General features: G+C 42.1%; 2 protein-coding genes across 7 annotated transcripts in view; both read left to right on the top strand.

Annotated features, from left to right (window-relative positions):
- Positions 1-13254, top strand: part of RC3H2 (ring finger and CCCH-type domains 2) — a 30808-nt gene extending 17554 nt beyond the window's left edge. For 2 of the 4 annotated variants that reach the window (XM_075439772.1, XM_075439773.1), the window contains exons 12-21: positions 62-489; positions 1401-1571; positions 2691-2846; positions 4229-4442; positions 4600-4684; positions 5194-5275; positions 5667-5801; positions 6332-6439; positions 7501-7649; positions 8256-13254. In XM_075439772.1, coding sequence (XP_075295887.1) covers positions 62-489; positions 1401-1571; positions 2691-2846; positions 4229-4442; positions 4600-4684; positions 5194-5275; positions 5667-5801; positions 6332-6439; positions 7501-7649; positions 8256-8454 — 1727 coding nt within the window. In that variant the 3' untranslated portion in view covers positions 8455-13254. The remainder of the gene's footprint in view (positions 1-61; positions 490-1400; positions 1572-2690; positions 2847-4228; positions 4443-4599; positions 4685-5193; positions 5276-5666; positions 5802-6331; positions 6440-7500; positions 7650-8255) is intronic. The other 2 variants (XM_075439775.1, XM_075439774.1) reach the window with 2 other exon arrangements.
- Positions 13255-13719: 465 nt separating this feature from the next.
- Positions 13720-19108, top strand: PDCL (phosducin like). Of its 3 annotated transcripts, XM_075439650.1 has the most exons (6): positions 13970-14239; positions 14691-14754; positions 15046-15089; positions 15542-15716; positions 16782-16963; positions 18071-19108. In XM_075439650.1, exons 4-6 carry the CDS (start codon positions 15548-15550, stop codon positions 18620-18622), a joined length of 903 nt encoding a protein of 300 aa, XP_075295765.1. In that variant the 5' UTR covers positions 13970-14239; positions 14691-14754; positions 15046-15089; positions 15542-15547; the 3' UTR covers positions 18623-19108. The 3 variants fall into 3 exon arrangements, with proteins under 3 accessions (XP_075295763.1, XP_075295765.1, XP_075295764.1); XM_075439648.1 differs by lacking the exons at positions 13970-14239; positions 14691-14754 and adding an exon at positions 13720-13776; XM_075439649.1 differs by lacking the exon at positions 14691-14754.
- The last annotated feature ends 2014 nt before the right edge of the window (positions 19109-21122 follow it).

Genomic DNA, 21122 nt, shown 5'->3' with positions numbered 1-21122 from the left:
AAGGTGTAAAATTCTGGGTCATTTGTGGTTACATTAAATATGCCTTTTTCCAATTTTTAAGGATATTATCCACCACCTCCAACAGTACCAGCTGGTGTGGCTCCCTGTGTTCCTCGCTTTGTGAGGTCCAATAACGTTCCAGAATCCTCCCTCCCACCTGCTTCCGTGCCATATGCCGATCATTACAGTACATTTCCCCCTCGAGATCGACTGAATTCTCCTTACCAACCTCCTCCTCCGCAGCCGTATGGACCAGTTCCTCCTGTCCCTTCTGGAATGTATGCTCCAGTTTATGACAGCAGGCGCATCTGGCGCCCACAGATGTACCCACGAGATGATATTATTAGGAGCAATTCTTTACCTCCCATGGATGTGATGCACTCATCTGTCTATCAGACATCGTTACGTGAGAGATACAACTCTTTGGATGGATATTACTCTGTGGCTTGTCAACCTCCAAATGAACAGAGGACTGTGCCTTTACCAAGGGTAAGTGAGAGCCGGAAAGTGAAAGATGGAGTCTTGGTTCTAAAGGTCATTACTGAAAAGCTGGTAAATAAGTAACACAGACCTCTTCTGTTTTATTTTTAACCTCAATAAAATAGACTTGTAAAATAGACCACTAATCTGGATTAGGACCAGAGTCCCTCTGCCCCTTTAATTTATAGAATCATAGAATGGTTTGGGTTGGAAGGGACCTTTAAAGATGATCTTGTTCCAACCTCCTGCCATGGGCAGGGACACCTTCCACTAGACCAGGTCCCTCAGAGCCCCATCTAACCTGGCCTGTAATGTTTCCAGGGATGGGGCATCTCCCACCTCTCTGGGCAACCTGTGCCAGGGTTTCACTGCCCTCACTGTGAAAAATTTCTTCCTTATATCCAGTCTAAATCTCCCCTCTTCTAGTTTAAAACCATCACCCCTTGTCCTGTTGCTACAAGCCCTGCTAAAAAGCCTGTCCCTATCTTTCCTACAAGCCCCCCTTAAGTACTGGAAGGCTGCGGTAAGGTCTCCCCGGAGCCTTCTCTTCCCCAGGCTGAGCAGCCCCAGCTCTCCCAGCCTTTCCTCCCAGCAGAGGGGCTCCAGCCCTCGTATCATTGCTGGGGCCTCCTCTGGCCCCGCTCCCACAGCTCCAGCTCTGTCCTGTGCTGAGGATCACGGAGGTGGATGCATGACTCCCAGGGGGATCTCACCAATTCCTGTGCATGTTGCTTAAATTATGGTATGAATTGCCATACATGGGACAGGTTCTTCCCCATATCCTTCCGAAATTCTTCTAGTAATATCAATGGAAGGTTACAGACCCCAGGGAATTTGGGGGTCCAAGTGTGTCCCCTGCAAGTATTGACCTTCTGGTTAGAGTATGATAGGATATACAGTCCTGCATTTATTATTGCTAGGAGCCTTGTGGTCATTTGAAGACTGGTTATGATGAGCAGTTAAGACGGAAGCCGGAGCAATGGGCACAGTACCACACGCAGAAGACTCCTCTGGTATCATCAACCCTTCCTATGGCAACACCATCTCCAACACCACCTTCTCCTCTCTTCAGTGTAGATTTCAGCACAGAGGTGGGAAGCCAAAGAATTTCTTCATTTTCCCTTGCTGTTTCTGTAACATGCCATTTAATATTTCTAGTAAAGATTTTCTACCTGCCATCTGTTGTTCATAAAATTAATTCAATCTTCTACCAAAGGAAAAGTAATACCTAATAATGAAGGCATTCAATTTGATATTAAGGTGATGCTAAACATGATTGCTAAAAAAAAGTCAAAAGTGAAGTGATTTGATTTGCCCTCACTAAAGGAGATGTAATTTTATTGAACTAGCTTTGTGAACCTTCCAGGTTTTTGTGTAGGGAACTACAGTTCCTTTCTGTCAAGGAGGACCTTCCCTTTTATACTCCAGATGGCATTATGACATGATGAGCAGACCGAACCAAGCTGTGAATGCTTGACAAGTCCCAGAGCATACATGTCCCTTAAAAGTGGCAAAAGGCATTGGTAGAACATTGTGTATGTGTGTGATTAAGTTCTGTAAAGAAGAATGGAAACTCAACAAATGGGAATAGTGTGCTTTTGAAGAAAAAAAAAATCTTGTGATGCTTACTTTCTGTATGTGTAAATTAAATGCATCCAAGAGAACCACTGTGCCAAGCACTCTTTGCTGTGGTTTGACAGTTCCGTTGATGATGTTTGAGGTGTTAGGCTCTGATTATTCAGAAAGCCTTGTAAGGTAGGTGTACCTGAAGTCCCTTAGGGGTATATTCAGGGTAGATCGGAATTTAGTCCTTTTCATCCAGGTTGGAGGGTTCTAAGTCATACTTACATCTGCCACTGGCTTATACATTAAAGGAAAATGCATGGCTTCCTCTCGGTTTAATTACTGTAGGTATTTGCCTGAAGAAACTTGCCGCTAATGTAGTGACGCTGATGTCAGTCTCTCATCTTGGCAGACCAGGCAGTTATTTGTAGTGGCAAAGCTTGCCCTTCCTTGACAGCTCTCAGCTGCACTGATTTAAAATTTGCCAGAGGGGTTATGTTGTCCCCAAGTCAAATCTTGAATATGGCTAGAACTCCTAGACTGACTTTTGAGATGATTTAGTTAAATGGCAATAAATGTCTTTTCTTCTTCTAAGACTGAATTCCCTGTTTTTATTATTCACTGCTTATTTATTCCCTTTTCCGTAGTTCTCAGAGAGTGTCAGTGATTTGAGTGGAACTAAATTTGAGGAAGACCATCTCTCTCACTATTCACCGTGGTCTTGTGGCACTATTGGCTCTTGTATAAATGCTATCGACTCAGAGCCCAAGGATGTGATTGCCAATTCAAATGCCGTGTTAATGGTAGGGTTTTTCTGCATGTTATCTCATTAGAGCAATGATACTTACATGCTGAAGTGTCTTATGTTTGGTTAAACAAACCTTTTTTTTAAGTTGATAGCTTCTATTCTTAGTGTTTTAAAGTAGTTCTGCCCATTAAAAGTTGTTTGGAATATCTTTTCCCAGTTTTGTAAATAAACAATGTATTTACTTCAGTGACAGAGTGCAGTGCCATGAATAAAATTCTCAGATGTCTGAAACAACAAATTTAATAAGATCTCTGTAAATCAAACTTGTAGCCAAAATACTTTGAGTAGATGGTCTGTAAACTGATAAGAATAAATTAATTTGAAATGTGTTCTTTGATTATTAGTGGGATAAAAATTTTTGACTTTTTTTTGTCTCTCTTCAGAGTTTTTTATATAAATGTTTGTGTACAGCTACATCCTTATAATTTGAGGCATCTAAAAATAGTCTCAGAATACATTGCAGTGGCCGGCTTGACTGGTTAATACGGGGTCATTGTGGCCAGTTCAGAGCAGGCGTTTCCATTGCAGAAACACATTTCCTCTTTGGCTTAAGTGCAATAGTCCATCCCATGTTAATGAATCACTGGCCTTTTCAGGATTCTAAGATTTGTTATGTTGCCATTGTTTCAGAAAATCTTTACTTGGAAGTTAATCCCAAGAGCAATATACACTCACAGAGAAAAGTTGAAATACTGGGGACCGAGGATAATCAGCATGACCTTAATCTTACCTGCTTTGTACCCACAGAGAATCTGTATAGACTATTTTCCTAGACTATACCTCTTACTTGGTTGGAAGGTGCATTTTCCTCTGAAACAGTTTAAGGCCAACAAATCTGTGAAAATGAAAATGAAATACAACTTATTTTTATCACCTGATTTCCATGAGAGGAAAAAAAGCTAACTGAAAGACTTTGGGGAATAAAAAATGCATAGTATGAATCATGGAATACAGCTTACCTCTGGAGGGGTAAGAGCTCACGCTTTTTGGAGACTTTCTGCTATATAGGGTAGCAGGTTACCTTTATGTTCTTATGAAACAAGTGTAACTAAATTTCATCCAAAGCCTGCTTTGATACTGCCTCCTTCAAGTATAGGAAAGGGTACAGAAGGATTCTAAAGCATACTGGAACTTTCTCTGCCTGGAAACACAAACTTGGAAAAGCAAAATTATTTCTTCTAGCTCCAGCAATAGCTTTCTCGTGGTCAGTTTGCCGTTAAAGGGCAATAGTTGAAGTACCGAGGCCCATCTTGGTGCTCTAGTTGGACAGATTTTCAGCATTGTATTCAGCAACAATAATCAGAAAGTTATTGGCCAGCTGAAGAATCTGAATAACCTCAAATGAGTCCAAGTATCTTCTGTCTCCTAAATATGTAGGATTTGGACAGCGGGGATGTTAAAAGGAGAGTGAATTTATTTGAAGCTCAGAGAAGGGCCAAGGAAGAAGATCCTATAATCCCATTTAGCGATGGACCGATCATCTCCAAGTGGGGTGCAATCTCCAGGTCATCCCGCACGGGTTATCACACGACAGATCCTATTCAGGCCACTGCTTCCCAAGGAAGTGCTACTAAGCCCATCAGTGTATCAGGTACAAGTACAGGCTTCGTATGACGATATGGCATACATCATGAGCATTTCATCCTGTTCATGCTTACTAGAGCAATGAAGATGCAAAGAGCTAAAATACCTGTACATCCCCCTTTAAGAACAGAGAAGATGATGAATGCTATCTTAATTTGTTACAGATTATGTCCCTTATGTCAATGCTGTTGACTCAAGATGGAGTGCCTATGGCTCAGATTCTACTTCATCAGCACGTTATGTGGAACGGTATGAAACTTTTTTCTATGTTCTGTTAAAAGCATGTTCTATAGCTTGCTGTTCTTCAGAATCCTGAACATGGAGGGGGAAAGAAAATCTGGAACTATTAATAGACGTTCTCAATTGTAAAGTAAAGGATTTTTTCCTGTTCAGCATAAAGCCTTGGAAAAACTAGGTTAAAACTTGTGTAGTTTTAGTATTTAATGCAGCTAATAATACTCAATTACTAGCAACATATCCCTTGAGAGACCTAATCAAAGAACTGGAGTCAGGTACTGCCAGGCTGTCATGTCAAAATCTGCGATCGTGAGTAGTTTCTCTCAAGTTTTCTTGCCACGTCTTACCCATATGTAAAATAAGGATGTTTGCTTCATAGAATGCCTTGAGGTGTTGTAAGCCCCAGTGAAGATGAAGAGTGTATTATCTTAGTCACATAGTGGATAGATTAATGAAGTTTATGGTGCCTTTGATTTAGAGAACTTGTTTTAATTCCTGGTTTTGCCTTCTTTCTCTTGAAGGGACAGGTTTGTAGTTACAGATTTGTCTGGTCACAGAAAGCATTCCAGCACTGGAGATCTGTTGAGTATTGAATTACAGCAGGTAAGATCAGATGTTATGCCATATGGGCTTTCTAATTAAACAAAAAGTCATTTAATAAAGTGATTTTAAATAATTTTTCTTAGTGGAGCCTACAGAAGATAGTACAATTGACAAAATGATTGATAAGTGTTGTTTAGATGCTAGTCCTGCAGCACCTAGTATGATGCATAAGGACTGCTACTATGAGCTGTTCCATTGACATCAGTAAGACCTAATTTGGGATAAAGTGGTGGTCCTGATAAGTGTCAGCAAATGTGGAACAAAATTAATGCATTAAAAGAAGTTACCCATCTAGCAAGAGAACTGTTCTTTTTGTGAGCTGGTTTATTTTGCCGTTTGACAATACATGGTTTAAGTGTAGTTGTTGTAACTGGTATGTTTCTTTCCATAGGCCAAAAGTAACTCGTTACTACTTCAGAGAGAGGCAAATGCACTAGCCATGCAACAGAAGTGGAATTCTCTAGATGAAGGCAGTCGTCTCACCTTAAATCTTTTAAGCAAGGAAATTGATTTGAGGAATGGTGAGGTAAAGAAAGGGGTAATTGGGATGAAACAAGTCTTGGATTTTTTTTGTATATACATAAGTGTATGCATTTTAACTAAGAGTTAAAACTCTTAACTTTCCCAAATATTTATATTCTGTGCAAGTTAAGTCACTGGTGTTGCACCCAGTTATTTCCCTGAGGTCAAGTAGGTGCGCCTGATATGCTGCTGCTCCAGTCATCCATTTACGAAGTGGGAAGAATGTCACAATCCATTTTCATACAATCATTACTTTTTGTTCTACTTGTCCATGTTGTACATGGACTATACAGAAATTCCTACTTCAGTATTCATTTTATCTCTCTGTTTCGGTACTTTTAATGTGATTAGATTCAGCTTTGTATTCTATGTCGTCCATGCCCGAAGTTCTGTTTGTGTCTTAACTAGCTGTTTTGTATTGTAGAAGTGTTGTGTCCTAGAAATGGATCTTCTGTTTTCACTTTAATATGTGTGTTGTGTGAAGCAGCTGAAAAGCCAACTTGATATTTACAGAATATATTAATTCTTTTTTAGACTGATTATACTGAAGACTGTGCAGACACAAAGCCAGATCGGGACATTGAATTGGAGCTGTCAGCCCTTGATACAGATGAACCTGATGGGCAAGGAGAACAAATAGAAGTAAGTACAAAAATCTGTGTGTCTATGGAGGTCACTGAGTCCTCTCATTAGTTATTAAAAACTTTTGAAATTTCTTTGTGAAATAGTAGACTATGTTGATAGCAAAGCCTTCTGGTTGTAGTCTTTGTAGTGATATCAAACATTTGCTGTATTTTAACACTAGGGGTCTCATACTTCTCGTTCAGATACCTGGCCATTAGTATTACCAACGTTAAAAAACAGCTCACTGTGCTCTTTGTTGTAGCTTTCAGCTTTTTGCTCTTTATCTTTTGATAGCGTTAGTAATGGTGGTGAGTCCATTCCTTTCCCCTTCCCCTCCAGTGTTGAAACTGTAGTTAATGTTTGATGTTGAAGTTTATGTTTAAATGTAATCATTTAATTTAAACTTTGTGCTTACCTGATTCTAATAATAAAGTCATTTAAGATTGTAAGCTAGTGTTCTTTTGTTTTCACAAAACTTCATTCTTTATTTGTAATTCTGTGCATCTGCCCCAGTTTCTTCTATGCCATTTCCTCCTTTTCTGTGCAGTCATAAAACATTCTGGTGTTCATTCCAAGCACTAGGATCGATTGTCCTTTTTTTAAAGCATTGTACACTTCAAAAAAATTAAGGTTCTTATGTGGAATGCATTCCCATACTGACTTACAGTACTGGCTGCAGCTTTTGTTTGCTCTGCCTGTGGCATGTGATGCAGTGCTGTAGTACGAACTGTGAATCGCCATTACATGGATGGAAGGACCTTTATATTTAGCCTTTCCTGTCCTTAATTATTGAAATGGTTCTCACTGCCTTCATTGCCTCCTTTGTATCTCACCTGATAAACAATATTTTAGCAGCTGATGTTTATGCTACTGTTGTCATTCACTGCCATATTTGAATAGTTTTTTTTTCTTTTTCCTATAGTAAAATGTGGAGACATTCCAACAGTATGAAATAAATAAAAGTAGGGAGCCTTATGATGAGACTCCCACTTCCCTCAGCTTTGTGTAGTGGAACATAATAGGAGAATTTAGAGCTGGTAGCAACAGTATTGATGGACATTTCTCCTTTTCTCCTGTAGGAGATTCTGGATATACAGCTAGGTATTAGTTCTCAAGATGATCAGCTGCTCAATGGAACTACTGTAGAGAATGGGCATCCACTAAAGCAGCACCAGAAAGAATCTATGGAACAGAAGAGACAAAGCTTAGGTGAAGACCTTGTGATTCTGTGAGTGTTAGACAAAACAGCAGTGTCTGCCAGTATTAGACAAACAGCAGCGTCAGAATAGTTGAAGCATGGTTGTTTAAGGATGAACTACGTACCTACTCAGACTTGGATTACACATCTGCATTGTGTGTACACGAAGTGAGAAGAACCTGTTAAAAAAATAGAATTAGGTCACAAATCTGAAAGTCACAAGATGGTACCTTTGTTTGTATGCATTATTGTAACATATATACTGAAACCTGTCACAGCTGTTAAATACCTTTCACATTCAGTAAGCAAGCAATGCAAAAGTATTTTTGTAGTTAACAGAAATTAAGAAAAACTTCAAAAGGTTAAATGTCATACCGTTTGCACAAATCTCCATAGAGAGGTAGTTTTTAAAATACACTATTTTAGGTTTATATGTTCTGTAGTCTTTAATGTGTAATGCAGCCTTTGAAGCCGAGGCAGACTGCATTTAACATCTTGAACGTACCGTTCCATAGTAAGATGTTTAGCCTGTTGCTAAAAAGGAGTTTGTCAGTATTTATTTAATGCACACGATTCAGTTCCGGATACTTGTGCATGTACTTGTTTAATATTTGTGTAACTTATTTTTCTCCTCAGGGAGGAGCAGAAAACAATCCTGCCCGTAACTACTTGCTTCAGTCAGCCGATCACAACATCTGTTAGCAAGGCAAGCTGCCTGCCCATCAGCACGTCAGTCAGTGTTGGCAGCCTCATTTTGAAAACTGCTCACATTATGTCTGAGGATAAAAATGACTTTTTAAAGCCTGTTGCAAATGGCAGGATGGTTAACAGCTGAAAGGCATTCATCTTTCCAGCTTGTGACCACACCATGGAAGCATTTACACTAGCTTTTTATATATATAATATATATTATATAATGTATATTTTTTTTAAAAAAAATAATATTGGGGTCATGCATTTCCTGTGGACTCTTTGATACTTCAAGCCCCTCTCGCATTAGCATTCTGAAGAAAAAAAAAAACTTACTTTACTAGGGTAAGGCGTTCACTTTCCACAAATGAATGGAATTTGGACATTGTTTTACTTAAGCTTAAAGCAGCTTTTTATGAGTTTGTAGCAATCCGGTGCGGTATCTGAGCCATTCTTGTTTAAAATGGCTTCTGTAGAAAACTAACAACTCAGTTATTTAAACTAGCAGGATCCTACGATGATACATCTAGTGAAAGGAAGACTAACTTATTTGTCTCTTTTGTTTCATGAGAGAAGAACTTGTGTCTTGTTGCGGCTGCTTTTTCTTTAGTTGTGGAACTTTGCATGGAGTATTGTTTCCTGTTTGAAGACTGAGAGGTGGAGATTTGGACTTGAGACTTTTACAGGGTTAGCACACCATTAGCTTTGCACTGCTGCGTTATTTGCAGGTCTGTGGTGCAGTGCTTTGCTGCAGCGTTTGGTTTCCATTCCCCCATCCCCCCCAATTTCTGCTTTAGTACCGTAGATACACGTACACAGGCTACTTGTCCAAGTAAAGTTATCAGAAGTAAACCAAGTGCCTAAGTCCTCCAGCTAATGTACTAGGTATTGATTTCCCCAAGTTATACGTGAAACAATTTTCAACCATTTTGAGCAATGATGCACTAATGTAACGGCAATTTTGGTTTTTCTTTTTTTTTTATTAATAGTTCTCAAGTTGGAGATTATAGAATCCAGATGACTTGGCAAAAAGTATCAGGTGCTCTTGGCTTTCCTTTGAAAACCCTGTATGTAGTGTTTGCACTGACTAACAAGATGGTATTGCTGTTTTTTTGTACCTTTTTGTTTGTAATTTAAACTAAATATTGGAAATTTAAGGCGGTTGTCTTTGTTAAATGTTGTTAATCGTAATTTTGTATTCAGGTTTAATTTTTGCTTGTTCAGTGGCAACTTATTTTCAAAGACCTTGAAAATACAATAATATAGCATTATCTGACCTTCAGAGTACTGAAAAGTGAATGAATTTATGCCCTGTTAAGATGTGACTGAGAATCATATTAGGCATGTCAACTAAAAATTGGTTTTCTTTCATAAATACACATGAACTAGAGTCCTGGGCATATTTTTTTTGAGAAGCTTAAAAATCCACTTTTTTTTTACAAAAAAGAAAGCAGGACTCTCCCTCCTGATGATTACTGTCTTCTTGTTTGTCCTCTTTTCTTTGTGACAAGTTTTACATTTTTTTATGTTTTTATTAACTTCTGTGAAGTTGTTTAATCGGAAATTGTACTGGAATATTTTAAGCCAAGCTGATCTTTCACCAGGTGTACTGCATGTAAGGGCTTTTCCTGCTAGCAAAATGCTTAAAGAGGATCATGTTACTGGTCGTCTGAGTTGTTATTTTACAAAATCACAGCTATGTGGTCGGGTAAGATTTTGATAACTGTTTTGTGCACGCTTCTGGGGGGTGGGGGTTGGCATTTCCCTGAGGGTTACTGATTAGACTAAGTAAATATTGGTGTTTGATATCTCTCCTAATGAACCTGTCCATGAAATAATTACGTTGTAAATATACCTAAAAATCCAAGGGTTAGTTTTGATATCCTGGTGTCAGTATGGAAGATCTTACACATCTATTTAATACTCAAATGTAAAGGAATGTATGTAGAAAAACAGTCAAGTAGTCTCCTCTTCCTTTCCTGTGGCTGTTGCTGTACCTCCTATAGCCGGTGCCACCTCATAGCTAGGGTTAGACTGATGCTTTGTTTCACTTGCAACTTGAAGTGAATGGATACAAGAACCAGACCACCTTTGTCACCTTAACTTATTTCCTATTGATGTTAACTTTAACTTAGAATGTTAGACATAAATATGATTGTTGTATATTTTATACCAAGACCATTCTGTAAATATGAATTTATATTACTTTTGAAATGCTTCTGAGATACTATTATTTGCTGTACAATGTAATTCCAAAACAGATATGCAAACAAGTATGTCTCTTTCATGGATATTTAAACAGTGAGATCTTCCATGTTGAAGGTGATGTAATTTTTTTAAAAGATTTTTAAATTTTAAATTGCTATTTTGTTACAAAAATAGAGAAAATATAACGGTTTGAGAAGTCCTTATTTGCCCTCAGGGAAAGAGCCCTCTGTGCACCAGAACTCCACAGAACATCTTCAGCATGATCTGAGGGTGAATATATACTACATAAATTGATTGTGTATCTACCTTAACTTTTTAATTTTAAAATTGCAATTTTAAAAACTTGGTTGTGCTCTGCTGGAGGGGGATTGGGATGAGCTGCTTACACACATTTGCCTGTTTGTCCAGTGAAATGACATAAGCCGAACATATTCCTGCCAACCACATTGGTATATTTAAGAACAAATGGATCTATATGCTCTTGTCTGCAGCAGGAGGTCCCATGATACAGCAGTTCTCTAGGGCGACCGTACGCTTCATATGGAAAGTTGGTTCTTAGCTGAGGCTAGGGTTTTCTTTTTAGTTGAATTTTTAATATGTAGAATGGCAGGCAAAAGAATTATTTGGGGGTTTTAACAGCGTGACAGCTTTGTCTTACAGTTTTAACGCCGACTGTGTGGTTTTTGCCATGAAACTATGCCCTCCAGTGCCCTGATAAGGAGAAGCTGCAGGTGGGAACCTAGTTCTGGCTTTCTTCTTTGGTGAAGCTTCAGCCCTTGACCCTGTACAAACAAGTATGTATTCATTTGTCTAGTTGCAAATCAGGTGCCTTTGGGCTATGGAAGGGCTTATTTTCTGACCCTGAGATATAGCGACTAATCTTTGTGTGTTAATAGCAGTGATTCCCACGTAGGTCGTGGCCTAACGTACCTGTGCTGTCAGAAAAAAGGCCCGTAGCACATTGGGGAAAGAGATTGGCTCTTTTGCTTTGCCTGGACAAGCATTTTGGGTTGCTTTGGTTTGTTTTGGTTTTTTTTCCCCACTAGGGGTACAGCAGGGATTTCACATGCAAGAGATACAGGAATTATTAGTATCTAAGTTAACTGTGTTGCCTCACTACCTGGATTCATTCCTTGGTTTGCCTCATTTCCCACATGGGTCTTAATAGAGACTAACGCGTGCGCTGGGAGAGTGCTTGTGTGAGAAAGTAATTAGCTGTACATTCTTAACATATACTTCTAGCAGAGTGATTGCCCTGCTACTGATACTTTGTTCCTGTAAACAGGTGACAAGAAATGAATCTTAGTGTTTATGCAGATTTTGCATTGTGGAATGTATACTAGACCCTTCAAAGGAAAGGTGAGACTCTTTGCAAAGCAAACTGGCGTTGGTTCTTGGTAGTCTAGTACAGGGACACGAAAGTTTGACCTTTGATTTAGGAAAAGAAAAAGTTGTACGCAGCTGATCATGTTAAATAAGCTCTTAATTGCTCTTTGTAGAGGTCTAATTTGGAAGGCTTTAGTGCTTTGATAACACAATTGAAGTTTTAATTAATCCTGTACTCAAGAGCTGAATGCTGTTCTTGTGTAATAGTGTACTAGGCTGGATGAGGTACAAAATAATGCAGAGTGGTCAGAAACGGCTGAGGAAAGAACGCTTAAAAATAACTTGATCTAAACTCAGAATAGTTCCAAACATTGGTTTTGTTTGCTTTTTTTAAAGCACAAGTTGTCAAGTCGTACCTGTTGCTGTACATAAACACTGTATGCCAGCAGCTCCTTGATCATATTTGTGAACAGACTTTTCATTATTATTAGACTGTTATTAAAGGAAGATGTTGAATTTGAGAGTGTAACAAGATGAGAAATGATCGGAGTATCTATAGTATGTAAAAGTCCATTCGTTATGTTGTAGTTTAATCCCTTGATTCAGAAATTCCCTCTCACCAAGGGACCTCTTCTGCAAGCAGAACACAATAAATGTGCTTTTTTGAATGACCCAATTTTCCAGTATAAAACCAGCTGACTTTGGTAGCAGTCATCATCGTGTATCTCTTTGCTGGCAAGGGAGCACGGCAAGGAAGAAAAACCCAAAGCTGTTAGCGATGAGATGAAACAAATCTGAATCATCACAGTGACCAATACCCGAACGTAACACCACACCCTGTTATTTGGGAAGGACGCTTGTGGAAACTTTTCTCACTCAAGATTTCGCTGTAAAAGCTGAAATAAAACAGAGCCTGGCTGCATTTATTACTGCCAAAAGCCAAGGTCACTTGCACATAGCCCATCAGTTTATCCAGAGTAGGTCTCAGTTACTCCAAGGCATGGAAATGCATGCGTTTTCTTAGCTGGGCAAACAAGTACATTATACGGTAGTTGTGATACAACACACGTGGCTTTTATTTGTACTGCACATACCCACTGTACAGCCACTCAGAAGTATTGTGGTTAGCTTGCAGCATCTGCTGTCCGCATTTATACTGTTTACTGCGTATTCTTTTCCCTGGAAGTTTTAAAGAAAAATTTTTTTTTTTCTTGTTGCGATGATTACATTTTATAAATTTGCTTAGCTGGAAAGTTTGGGAAAAGAGGCCTGTTTGTCAATTGTACAACCGATTGTGAAGCTCTAGTGTGAATATTTTTACGTCTGTATTAGACATTTTCTTTGCAAATCTATTGTTCGATTGAAATGTAAATGAAATAAAAGATGGTGTACACCCATCATGTATAAAGCAGGCACCATCGCTACGATGGATTTAATGCTCATTTTTATGGCGCATTCTCAGCTTCTATTTAAAACTATAATTTAAAAAAAAAAATCTGTAAAATGAAATGGGGATATATGGGGGAGTAAATTCTATTCCGTTTATTTCGGTTTCGAGTTGCCGGTGGTAGCGTTTCCCTTGGTGTTAGACGTAGGGGCCCCGCGCGGCGCGGGGCCCCCTGTGTTGCCGTAGCACTGAAGTGAAGAGGTGTTAGCTGTGGCTGGTCGCGGCGTAGAGCAGCCTGGTTTCGGTGTTTGAGAGACTCGGTGGAAGAAGTTTGCAGTATTGACATGTATTTGCATGCACGAATAAAAATTATTTGTCCACCTGAATGGCCTCTTTGCTTTCGACCGGGGGGGGGCGGAGCCGGGCCGGGGGGCGGAGCCGGGCCGGGGGGGCGGAGCTCACGCCACGCCCTCCTCTCCCAGCACCGCCTCCTTCCCGGCGTGCACCGCGCCGCGAGAGGCGGCCCCGGAAGGCGGCGGCGAGCTGGTGAGGCGGCGGGGCTGGCGGGGCCGGGGCTGGCGGGGCCGGGCTGGGCCGGGCCGTTCCCCTCGCCGCAGCGAGCCGGCCTGGCCCGGGGCGGAGCGCGGCCCCCGCCGCACCTTGGGTGGGCCGGAGGGCGGCGGGCGCGGGCTCTGTGGCACGGCCTCGGAGGCGGGAGGAGCGGGGCGCGGGGCTCGCCGGCGGCGGGTAGACGTGTTGTCCCCTGGCCCGCCCCGCCCGGGGCAGGGCTGCTGGCTCCGCGTTGGCGCGGGTGGGCGCTCCGGGAATTAAGGCTGGTAATCCCGGGCCGTCTGGGCCGCTCCTGGGCCATCTGCTCGCCGCGGGCGGGAGAGCCGAGCGCCCGGCTCCGTCCGTGCGTTGCCCGCGCTGCCGTCGTCAAAGACGCGGTCGCGGCGCTGGCGTGTGGAGACCCGCAGCGTGAAGTCTGAGCCCACATCAACTGATTTGAGTAAATTTGCCTTTTTTTTTTTTTTTCTTTTTAACGAGCTTTGTGGACATTTAAACACAACTCGTGCGTGGCAGGCCCGCAGCCGCGTATCTGGCCCTGGCGGCGCTCCTTCCGACACCCTTCGCCCCTCGCCCGGGGACGGGGAGCGGCTCTCGGGCGGGCACGTCTCCGGCAGAGCGGCGGCTCTCTCGGGGGGCCGTGCTGGCAGCGGGCAGCGAGCCCCTGCTTGTCACCTGTCCGTCGCTGGGAAGCACCGATCTGTGTGTGCTCCGGCTGCGAGAGGCTGGCAGAGCCTGCGATTGCTGACGCTGACCGGAGCGTTAGAGGCTGCTGCTGTTAATTTCTATTTAGCAGGAGCTATTTTGGATTAAAAAAATACTGAACTCGGGAAAAGGGAGGGTTTTCAGCATAGCTGCGATCACTTTATAAGTGTGTCAGCATCTAATTTCAGCGTTGTCCACACAAGCAGGATGCTGGTGACTTCGGTGAAGGTGACCGATGCGGTCAGTGGACAGGTGAAGAGACAACAGACGCCAAGATCTTTCTGTTGATGTGCTGTTTCTTAGCCTGAAAATGATGTTCGTGAAGCTGCAGCGCTGACTGCACAAAGCGTCTGTGCGTTCTGTCTCACTCCTTATGCTTTCTGTGTTTGAGAGCAAGCTTTTTATTAAACGACAAATGGGATTACATTTTCTTTAAGATTTTTTCCTTGCATGTGTTACGTTATTTATATGTGCCGGATTTCTGCAAAAGTGAGATTGTCTTCAACAATTTGAATTAATATAACCTGAAATATCTTCTTCCAGATTTTGATAGAAGCTCGTCTCTGAAAGACTGGAAAGGAATAAAGGTCAGGACATTTTAGTTTGATTAATTACGTCGATCATTTTTTCAACTTAAAGAAATTATTGTTAAAATAATGCAAATCATACTGGAAATTTAAATTTCAGTAACTGGGAAGTCAGCCTCATGGAGCTGAATGAGACTGATAAGACTCTTGAATCACTGTTAGAAAATTCGTTCTCCATGAATGAGAACGCACGTAAAGTGTTTCTGCACTAGTGAGCCTCAAAGCAGTTCTGTTTGTAAAGATTTTTAACTTAAGTGAGTTTGAAATTGTGACTAAAAGTTAACTCGCGTGGCTGACTGCACTGTGGGCTGTTTGGTAGCGGGCTGTAAACCGTGGTTATGTGGCTAAAAAACTGCTCTGAGGAAGTAAGGGACTATTGTTACGCATTTAAAGTGGCATCTTGCGCGGAGTATTTGAGAGATATTCTCTTATTTTGTTAATGTATTTTTTAGAACATAATGACTACTCTGGATGATAAACTGCTTGGTGAGAAGCTCCAGTATTATTACAGCAGTAGTGAGGGTGAGGATGAAGACAGTGAGAAAGAAGATAAAGAAGGGGAGAGCACTGTTCCTGAAAGCGTCGGGGAAGTGGAGCTGAGCGGCGATGGCAGCGCAGTCAACACAGGTATTGTCATATCAGACAGCTTGTTTTGCAAATACTTTGTTTATTGGGAGATTTACGTGTTTTTCTGAAATTCTTTTTTCGAAATGAAAATCCTGGTTTTGTGCATACTTGAATCAGAGATTGATCGTATCCAGGCTACATTCTGACCTTATTTTTAATAGCCGGTCCTTTATTTTCATGTTTGACTTCTCTGAGAGACTGCAGCATTACATCTAAAGCAGTTAGGCTTTGCATAGAAAGCTGATTTGTACAATTTGGTTGATAACGCATAAAGTTCTTTCCCGTAAGCTGCACCATTGTTAGCTTCTAGCAGGGAGGTGCTGGACGAGTACGTGAGGAACAGACAGAAAGTGGCCAGGCTTTCCCAAAACAGCGTTCTCTGCTGCCACTGCCGCTGTCAGAGACACAGTACGAGTCTGTGTGGATCGCTGGTGTGATCCAGAGGGTATTTGTGTTCTCATGAAAGACTGGCCCTCTGTGTGTTACGGTTTCTCTAAGAATGGTGAAGAATCTTCTTCCTGCCTGTGTTCTCATCTTTCACCCAAAGGAAGCAGTATTTATAGTACTAAACTGGCATACTTAGGACCTGAAAAAGCAACTCCCCTGCCCCAGCAGCAAGGTACCAGCAAGGTGCAGTCTGTAAGAACGAGCGCTGCTGTACGTCACAGAAGGTACATCTGTACCAGAGCGTTGGCAGGCTTAATTATTCTTTCCCCATCATTATTTTTGTTCTTATGAAAAGCTGTGCTAACAGTAGGGGAATTCTTGTGGGCTGATGGTGCTGTTTCACAGATACTAATCTTGGGAAGAATCTTTGGGACAGTGATGAGAGTGGCCTAGTTAGATAAACTTTAGTTGTCTTAGAAAAAAAAATAGCTACAAGCTCAAGGACACGTAAATGGCAAATTACTTCTTTCGTTTCATTTCAACATTTTGCACAGTATACAAGAAGTTTATGACAGGGCCACTATTTTACTGTTGACTTGGAAATTATTACATGAATTTTAAATGGTAAGTGTAATTTTATTACCCTTTTGTACAAAATTCCTACATATTTAATTTCAGGTCCCAAAGGAGTCATTAATGACTGGCGAAGATTTAAACAACTGGAAACTGAGCAGCGGCAGGAGCAGCGCAGAGAAATGGAACGACTCATTAAAAAGTTATCTATGACGTGTAGATCTCACTTGGATGAAGATGCTGATAAGCAGAAGCAGAAAGAGCTTCAGGACAAAATCAATGGGAAGGTAGCATCACACAAAGGAATTTAAATGCCACTTAAATGTTTAACATTTTCCCTTTCATTATTTGTGTACGTGAAGCAGATGGGAATTCTTGTTCTATCTATGTGTCATTTCTCCCTAGTAAATAGGAACACAGCAGTGCTGTAAAAGGTGGATTATAACTGTATTTGTCAGGTATTGTCAAGTTTAATTATTTTGCATTTTAGCGTTATTCCAGGAACATTGCATTTGCCTGTGTTAAGAAATAAGCGATTTAGCTACTGTACCAAAGAGGTCCAGATCCTTTTCCCAGATTTCCCTTACCTGTTTATCAAATAAGTCAACTTCAGGGGGTTAATGCGAAGAGTTGTACAGCAAACCTATGGCCACTGCCTCCCGTGCCTGAGACAAGCGCGCAGGCGTCCTTACCGTTGTCCTGTGTAGTTCGTGGATGTTGAGAATTTAGCTTGGACTTCGAGCTTCAAAGATAGAAGACATTGGAAGTAAGGAATGGTTTTAATCTACTGGGCTGTATAGCCAGCTCTTACAGTTCTAGCCGGAGAAGTTACTAATTAGCAGACAGTGTTTCTTGCTGTCAGATGATGAAAGTTGGCTACACTGTCATATACCTTGAGCGATGCAGATACATTTAACGGAGCAAGTGAACAGATAGAAATACATAAAATCCTGTTAATTTTAGTTCTGTGGACAAGATAGTGCGCTTGGTTGCCACAAAATGCTAACGGAGAAACTGAACGAAAAAGCTAATGAAAAAGAAGCTAGACTTCGGTCAGGCACGGTATGCAAATCAGCGCTCGTAGCTTAGTGAAAGCACACAGCCACCGTTAACCTGGATTGAAGGGGAGCGTGGAGCAGCCGCTTGTGTGATCAGTGCAGCCTGGGGAAACCAGCGTAGCCAAGGCTGAAATCGCTGTTCCCGCGGGACACGGCTGCTAATTGGATCAGAGCGGAGCGTAGTGCAGAGGGCGCTTGAGCCTGCATGGGTTGCACTTTGCTGGTATGGAAGAGGAGTGACCCACATTAATCCTCTTGATTTAAATTCTCATTATGTAAGTGACCCATATAGTGATGCAGATCTTTTTTTTGTGTGTCTTTGTGTGTGTTTTTTAGATGACGTTACAAGAATATAACATGATTCACAATGATGAAGATGATGAGGAGTTTTTACAGCGATACCGGAAGCAGCGAATGGAGGAGATGAGACAGCAGTTGTACAGTGGGCAGCAATTTAAACAGGTTTTTGAGATTACCAGTGGAGAAGCATTTTTGGACACAATTGATAAAGAGCATAAGAGCACGCTGATCATGATCCATATTTATGAAGATGATATCCCCGGCACCGAATCGCTGAACGGCTGTATGATCTGCCTGGCTGCGGAGTATCCAGCAGTTAAATTTTGCAGAGTCAAGAGTTCGCTCATTGGTGCCAGTGCTCGCTTTACTAATAATGCTCTGCCAGCTTTGCTGATCTATAAGGCAGGTGAGCTCATCGGGAATTTTGTGCGAATCACTGACCAGCTTGGAGAAGATTTTTTTGCTGTTGACCTGGAGGCTTTTCTGCAGGAATGTGGTTTGCTTCCGGAAAAAGACCTGGTGCTCCTGACTTCTATTCGTAATCCATCTGCATGTTACAGTGAAGACAGTGATCTGGAAATAGACTGAACCACGTACAGAATCATAGAATGGTTTGGGTTGGAAGGGACATTTGAGGGCCATCCAGTCCAACCCCCTGCCATGGGCAGGGACATCTTCCACTAGACCAGGTCCCTCAGAGCCCCGTCCAGCCTGGCCTTGAACGTTTCCAGGGATGCGGCATCTCCCACCTCTCTGGGCAGCCTGTGCCAGGATTTCACTGCCCTCACTGTAGAAAATTTCTTCCTTATATCCAGTCTAAATCTTCCCTCTTTTAGTTTAAAACCATCACCCCTTGTCCTGTTATACCAAGGGCCAGTAGGTGTACTCGTGCTGTGGGATGTTCTTGTGCTAGGGATTGTTTTCTTTCCTCCACAGTGTGGGTATGTGTTCTTCCCCTTACTCTTGCTCGTTAAAACATTGTTAAAAATAACATAAGGAATTCCTAACATTTTCTTAAATTAATTCAATAAAGTACACAATAAAACAGTCTTGCTTTTATGCAGTTAAAATGTATTTTACTAGACGTAAAGCTCTGACACAATTCATTACATTTAGGAAATTGTGTATTGTCGTCTCTGTTCTCCAGATCACTGAGATTTTTTTTTTTTTTTTTTTAAACCATTTTGTTTTCAGATTAGCTGTGTATGGTCAGTCTCCTTCCAGGTTTCCTGAAACAGCATAATGTGAATTCTAGTTGGATTGAGATGTGGCTACCTACTCAGTAAGACAAGAATTGAGACTGCAAATAAAGAAGTTTTTAGCATTCAAGACTTCTGTTAACCTGGAGCTGAACCACTGCCGGTTGACAGTGGCAGGTCCCGTCTTCCATTCCCCAATTTGCAGTCCCCTTCTTGGAGGTACCTTCTTGTTCTGACACTTGACATCAAATTTTTGTTCATTTCTCACTCCACAAACAACAACAGCCCCTCACTTCATCCTGAAAATTACTTTTCAGCTGCAGAGAGTTCTTCCTTTAACCTTGCCTGAGATTTAAATGAGAAAATCTTCTTTCAATTAGAGCTCTTAATGCATTCTTGGGTTTTAAGTACCCACCCTTAGAGTTCATAGCAGTCATTTCATCAGAAAATGATCTCCGCTTCTGGAGAGAGACTGTCTGATACAAGGAGCTCCAACGTGTGTGCTGAACAGCATCAAGGAGACTTTTGCTGGAAAAGTGCAGAATTAGGAGTTGAATAATCTCAGAATTTCGTGTCTCTCTAAAATTACTAAATCAGTGCGAAAGTTCATTTCTGTCTGCCTGCATATTATCTGCCTCAACTGGGTCATCAGAGGTATTTTGAATATTAATAACCCCTGGACCTGCCAGATGGCTGGATGGCTTTGTGGGAAAGCAGCCCTGAGCCAGGAGACCAGGTCACCAGTACAGCTGCTCCGTAGCAGACTCGTTTTTTCACAGCGGGTTCCCTCCGCCGAAGCTCAGTATCCAGTTTCCGCACAGAGAGTTCAGCAGGATCCCAAACCTTGCTGCTCTCGTGGTTTTCCGGTGGTGGCAGCTCTTTGGGAGCTCGTTTTTTGTACCGTGCATCAGTGGAGTTCACCAACAGAAAAAAGTCCTGGCTAGGGGTGACACCTTTGTGGAGACTGCGATTTTCCCTTCTGTCCTTCATAAGAAGCAACAGAGGCCTCCACAAAAGCATCACCACGGCTGTTTCGGTTGCCCAGCCACACTGATCTTCAGTTGGCATCTTCCCCAGAAACAGGGCGACGCCATTTCTGGACACAGAGTGGAAGCCCCACGGTGCTGGCTGCGCCCGTTTGTCTCCGTGACCGTCACTGCTCCACTTCCCTCCTGCAGCACCTTTGTCGTTACCGCTCGTCAGCGAGAACGCTGTCGTTGGGGTGTGTTTGTTTGTGTCGTTCATAAATCAGATCGTAACACGAGGAAGTAATTTTCACAGAATCCCAGAATGGTCGGGGTTGGAAGGGACCTCTGTGGGTCACCCAGCCCAACCCCCTGCCCAAGCAGGGTCACCCAGAGCAGGGGGCACAGCACCGCGTCCAGGCGGGGCTGGAATATCTCCAGAGAAGGAGACTCCACAGCCTCCCTGGGCAGCCTGGGCCAGGGCTCCATCACCCTCAGAGGGAAGAAGTTCTTCCTCGGGTTCAGACGGAACTTCCTCTGCGTTGTAATTTTCAGGGCTCCTTGTACATTAAAGTTCACGCTGCCTCCAGCAAATCGGGTGCTGCGTGGCTGAGGTAGCCCGGGTAGCGTCAGACGCCGTCGAAGGCAAGCGCGAGAGGCTCCGGCGGTGCCGGGCGCGGTGAGGGCTCTGCCGCCGGCGTGCGGGGTGCCCGGCCAGTGCTGCGCTCTCTGCTTCGTTACCACCGCGTCGTCTTCTGCATGCTGCATTTGCTATTGCGACACGTTTGCTTTCTCACGCGTTAGTTATTTTGCTTGTTAAATTTTAATTTTGAGGAAAGTAGACTCTCATTACCTAAATATGCGACCCAGTGTAATGCCGTGTTTAATGATTAAATTTAATTGCAAGTTTTGTCTAAGGCACTT

Source organism: Opisthocomus hoazin, chromosome 19 (genome assembly GCF_030867145.1).
Source record: "Opisthocomus hoazin isolate bOpiHoa1 chromosome 19, bOpiHoa1.hap1, whole genome shotgun sequence".
Taxonomy (NCBI): domain Eukaryota; kingdom Metazoa; phylum Chordata; class Aves; order Opisthocomiformes; family Opisthocomidae; genus Opisthocomus; species Opisthocomus hoazin.
This window is presented reverse-complemented; position numbering and strand designations above follow the sequence as displayed.

Coding starts and splice junctions, on each gene's coding strand:
- PDCL (XM_075439648.1), top strand. CDS start 15,548: ATGACTACTCTGGATGATAAACTGCTTGGTGAGAAGCTCCAGTATTAT. Junction 15,717..16,781: donor TGGCAGCGCAGTCAACACAG/GTATTGTCATAT, acceptor ATTTAATTTCAG/GTCCCAAAGGAGTCATTAAT. Junction 16,964..18,070: donor AGGACAAAATCAATGGGAAG/GTAGCATCACAC, acceptor TGTGTTTTTTAG/ATGACGTTACAAGAATATAA.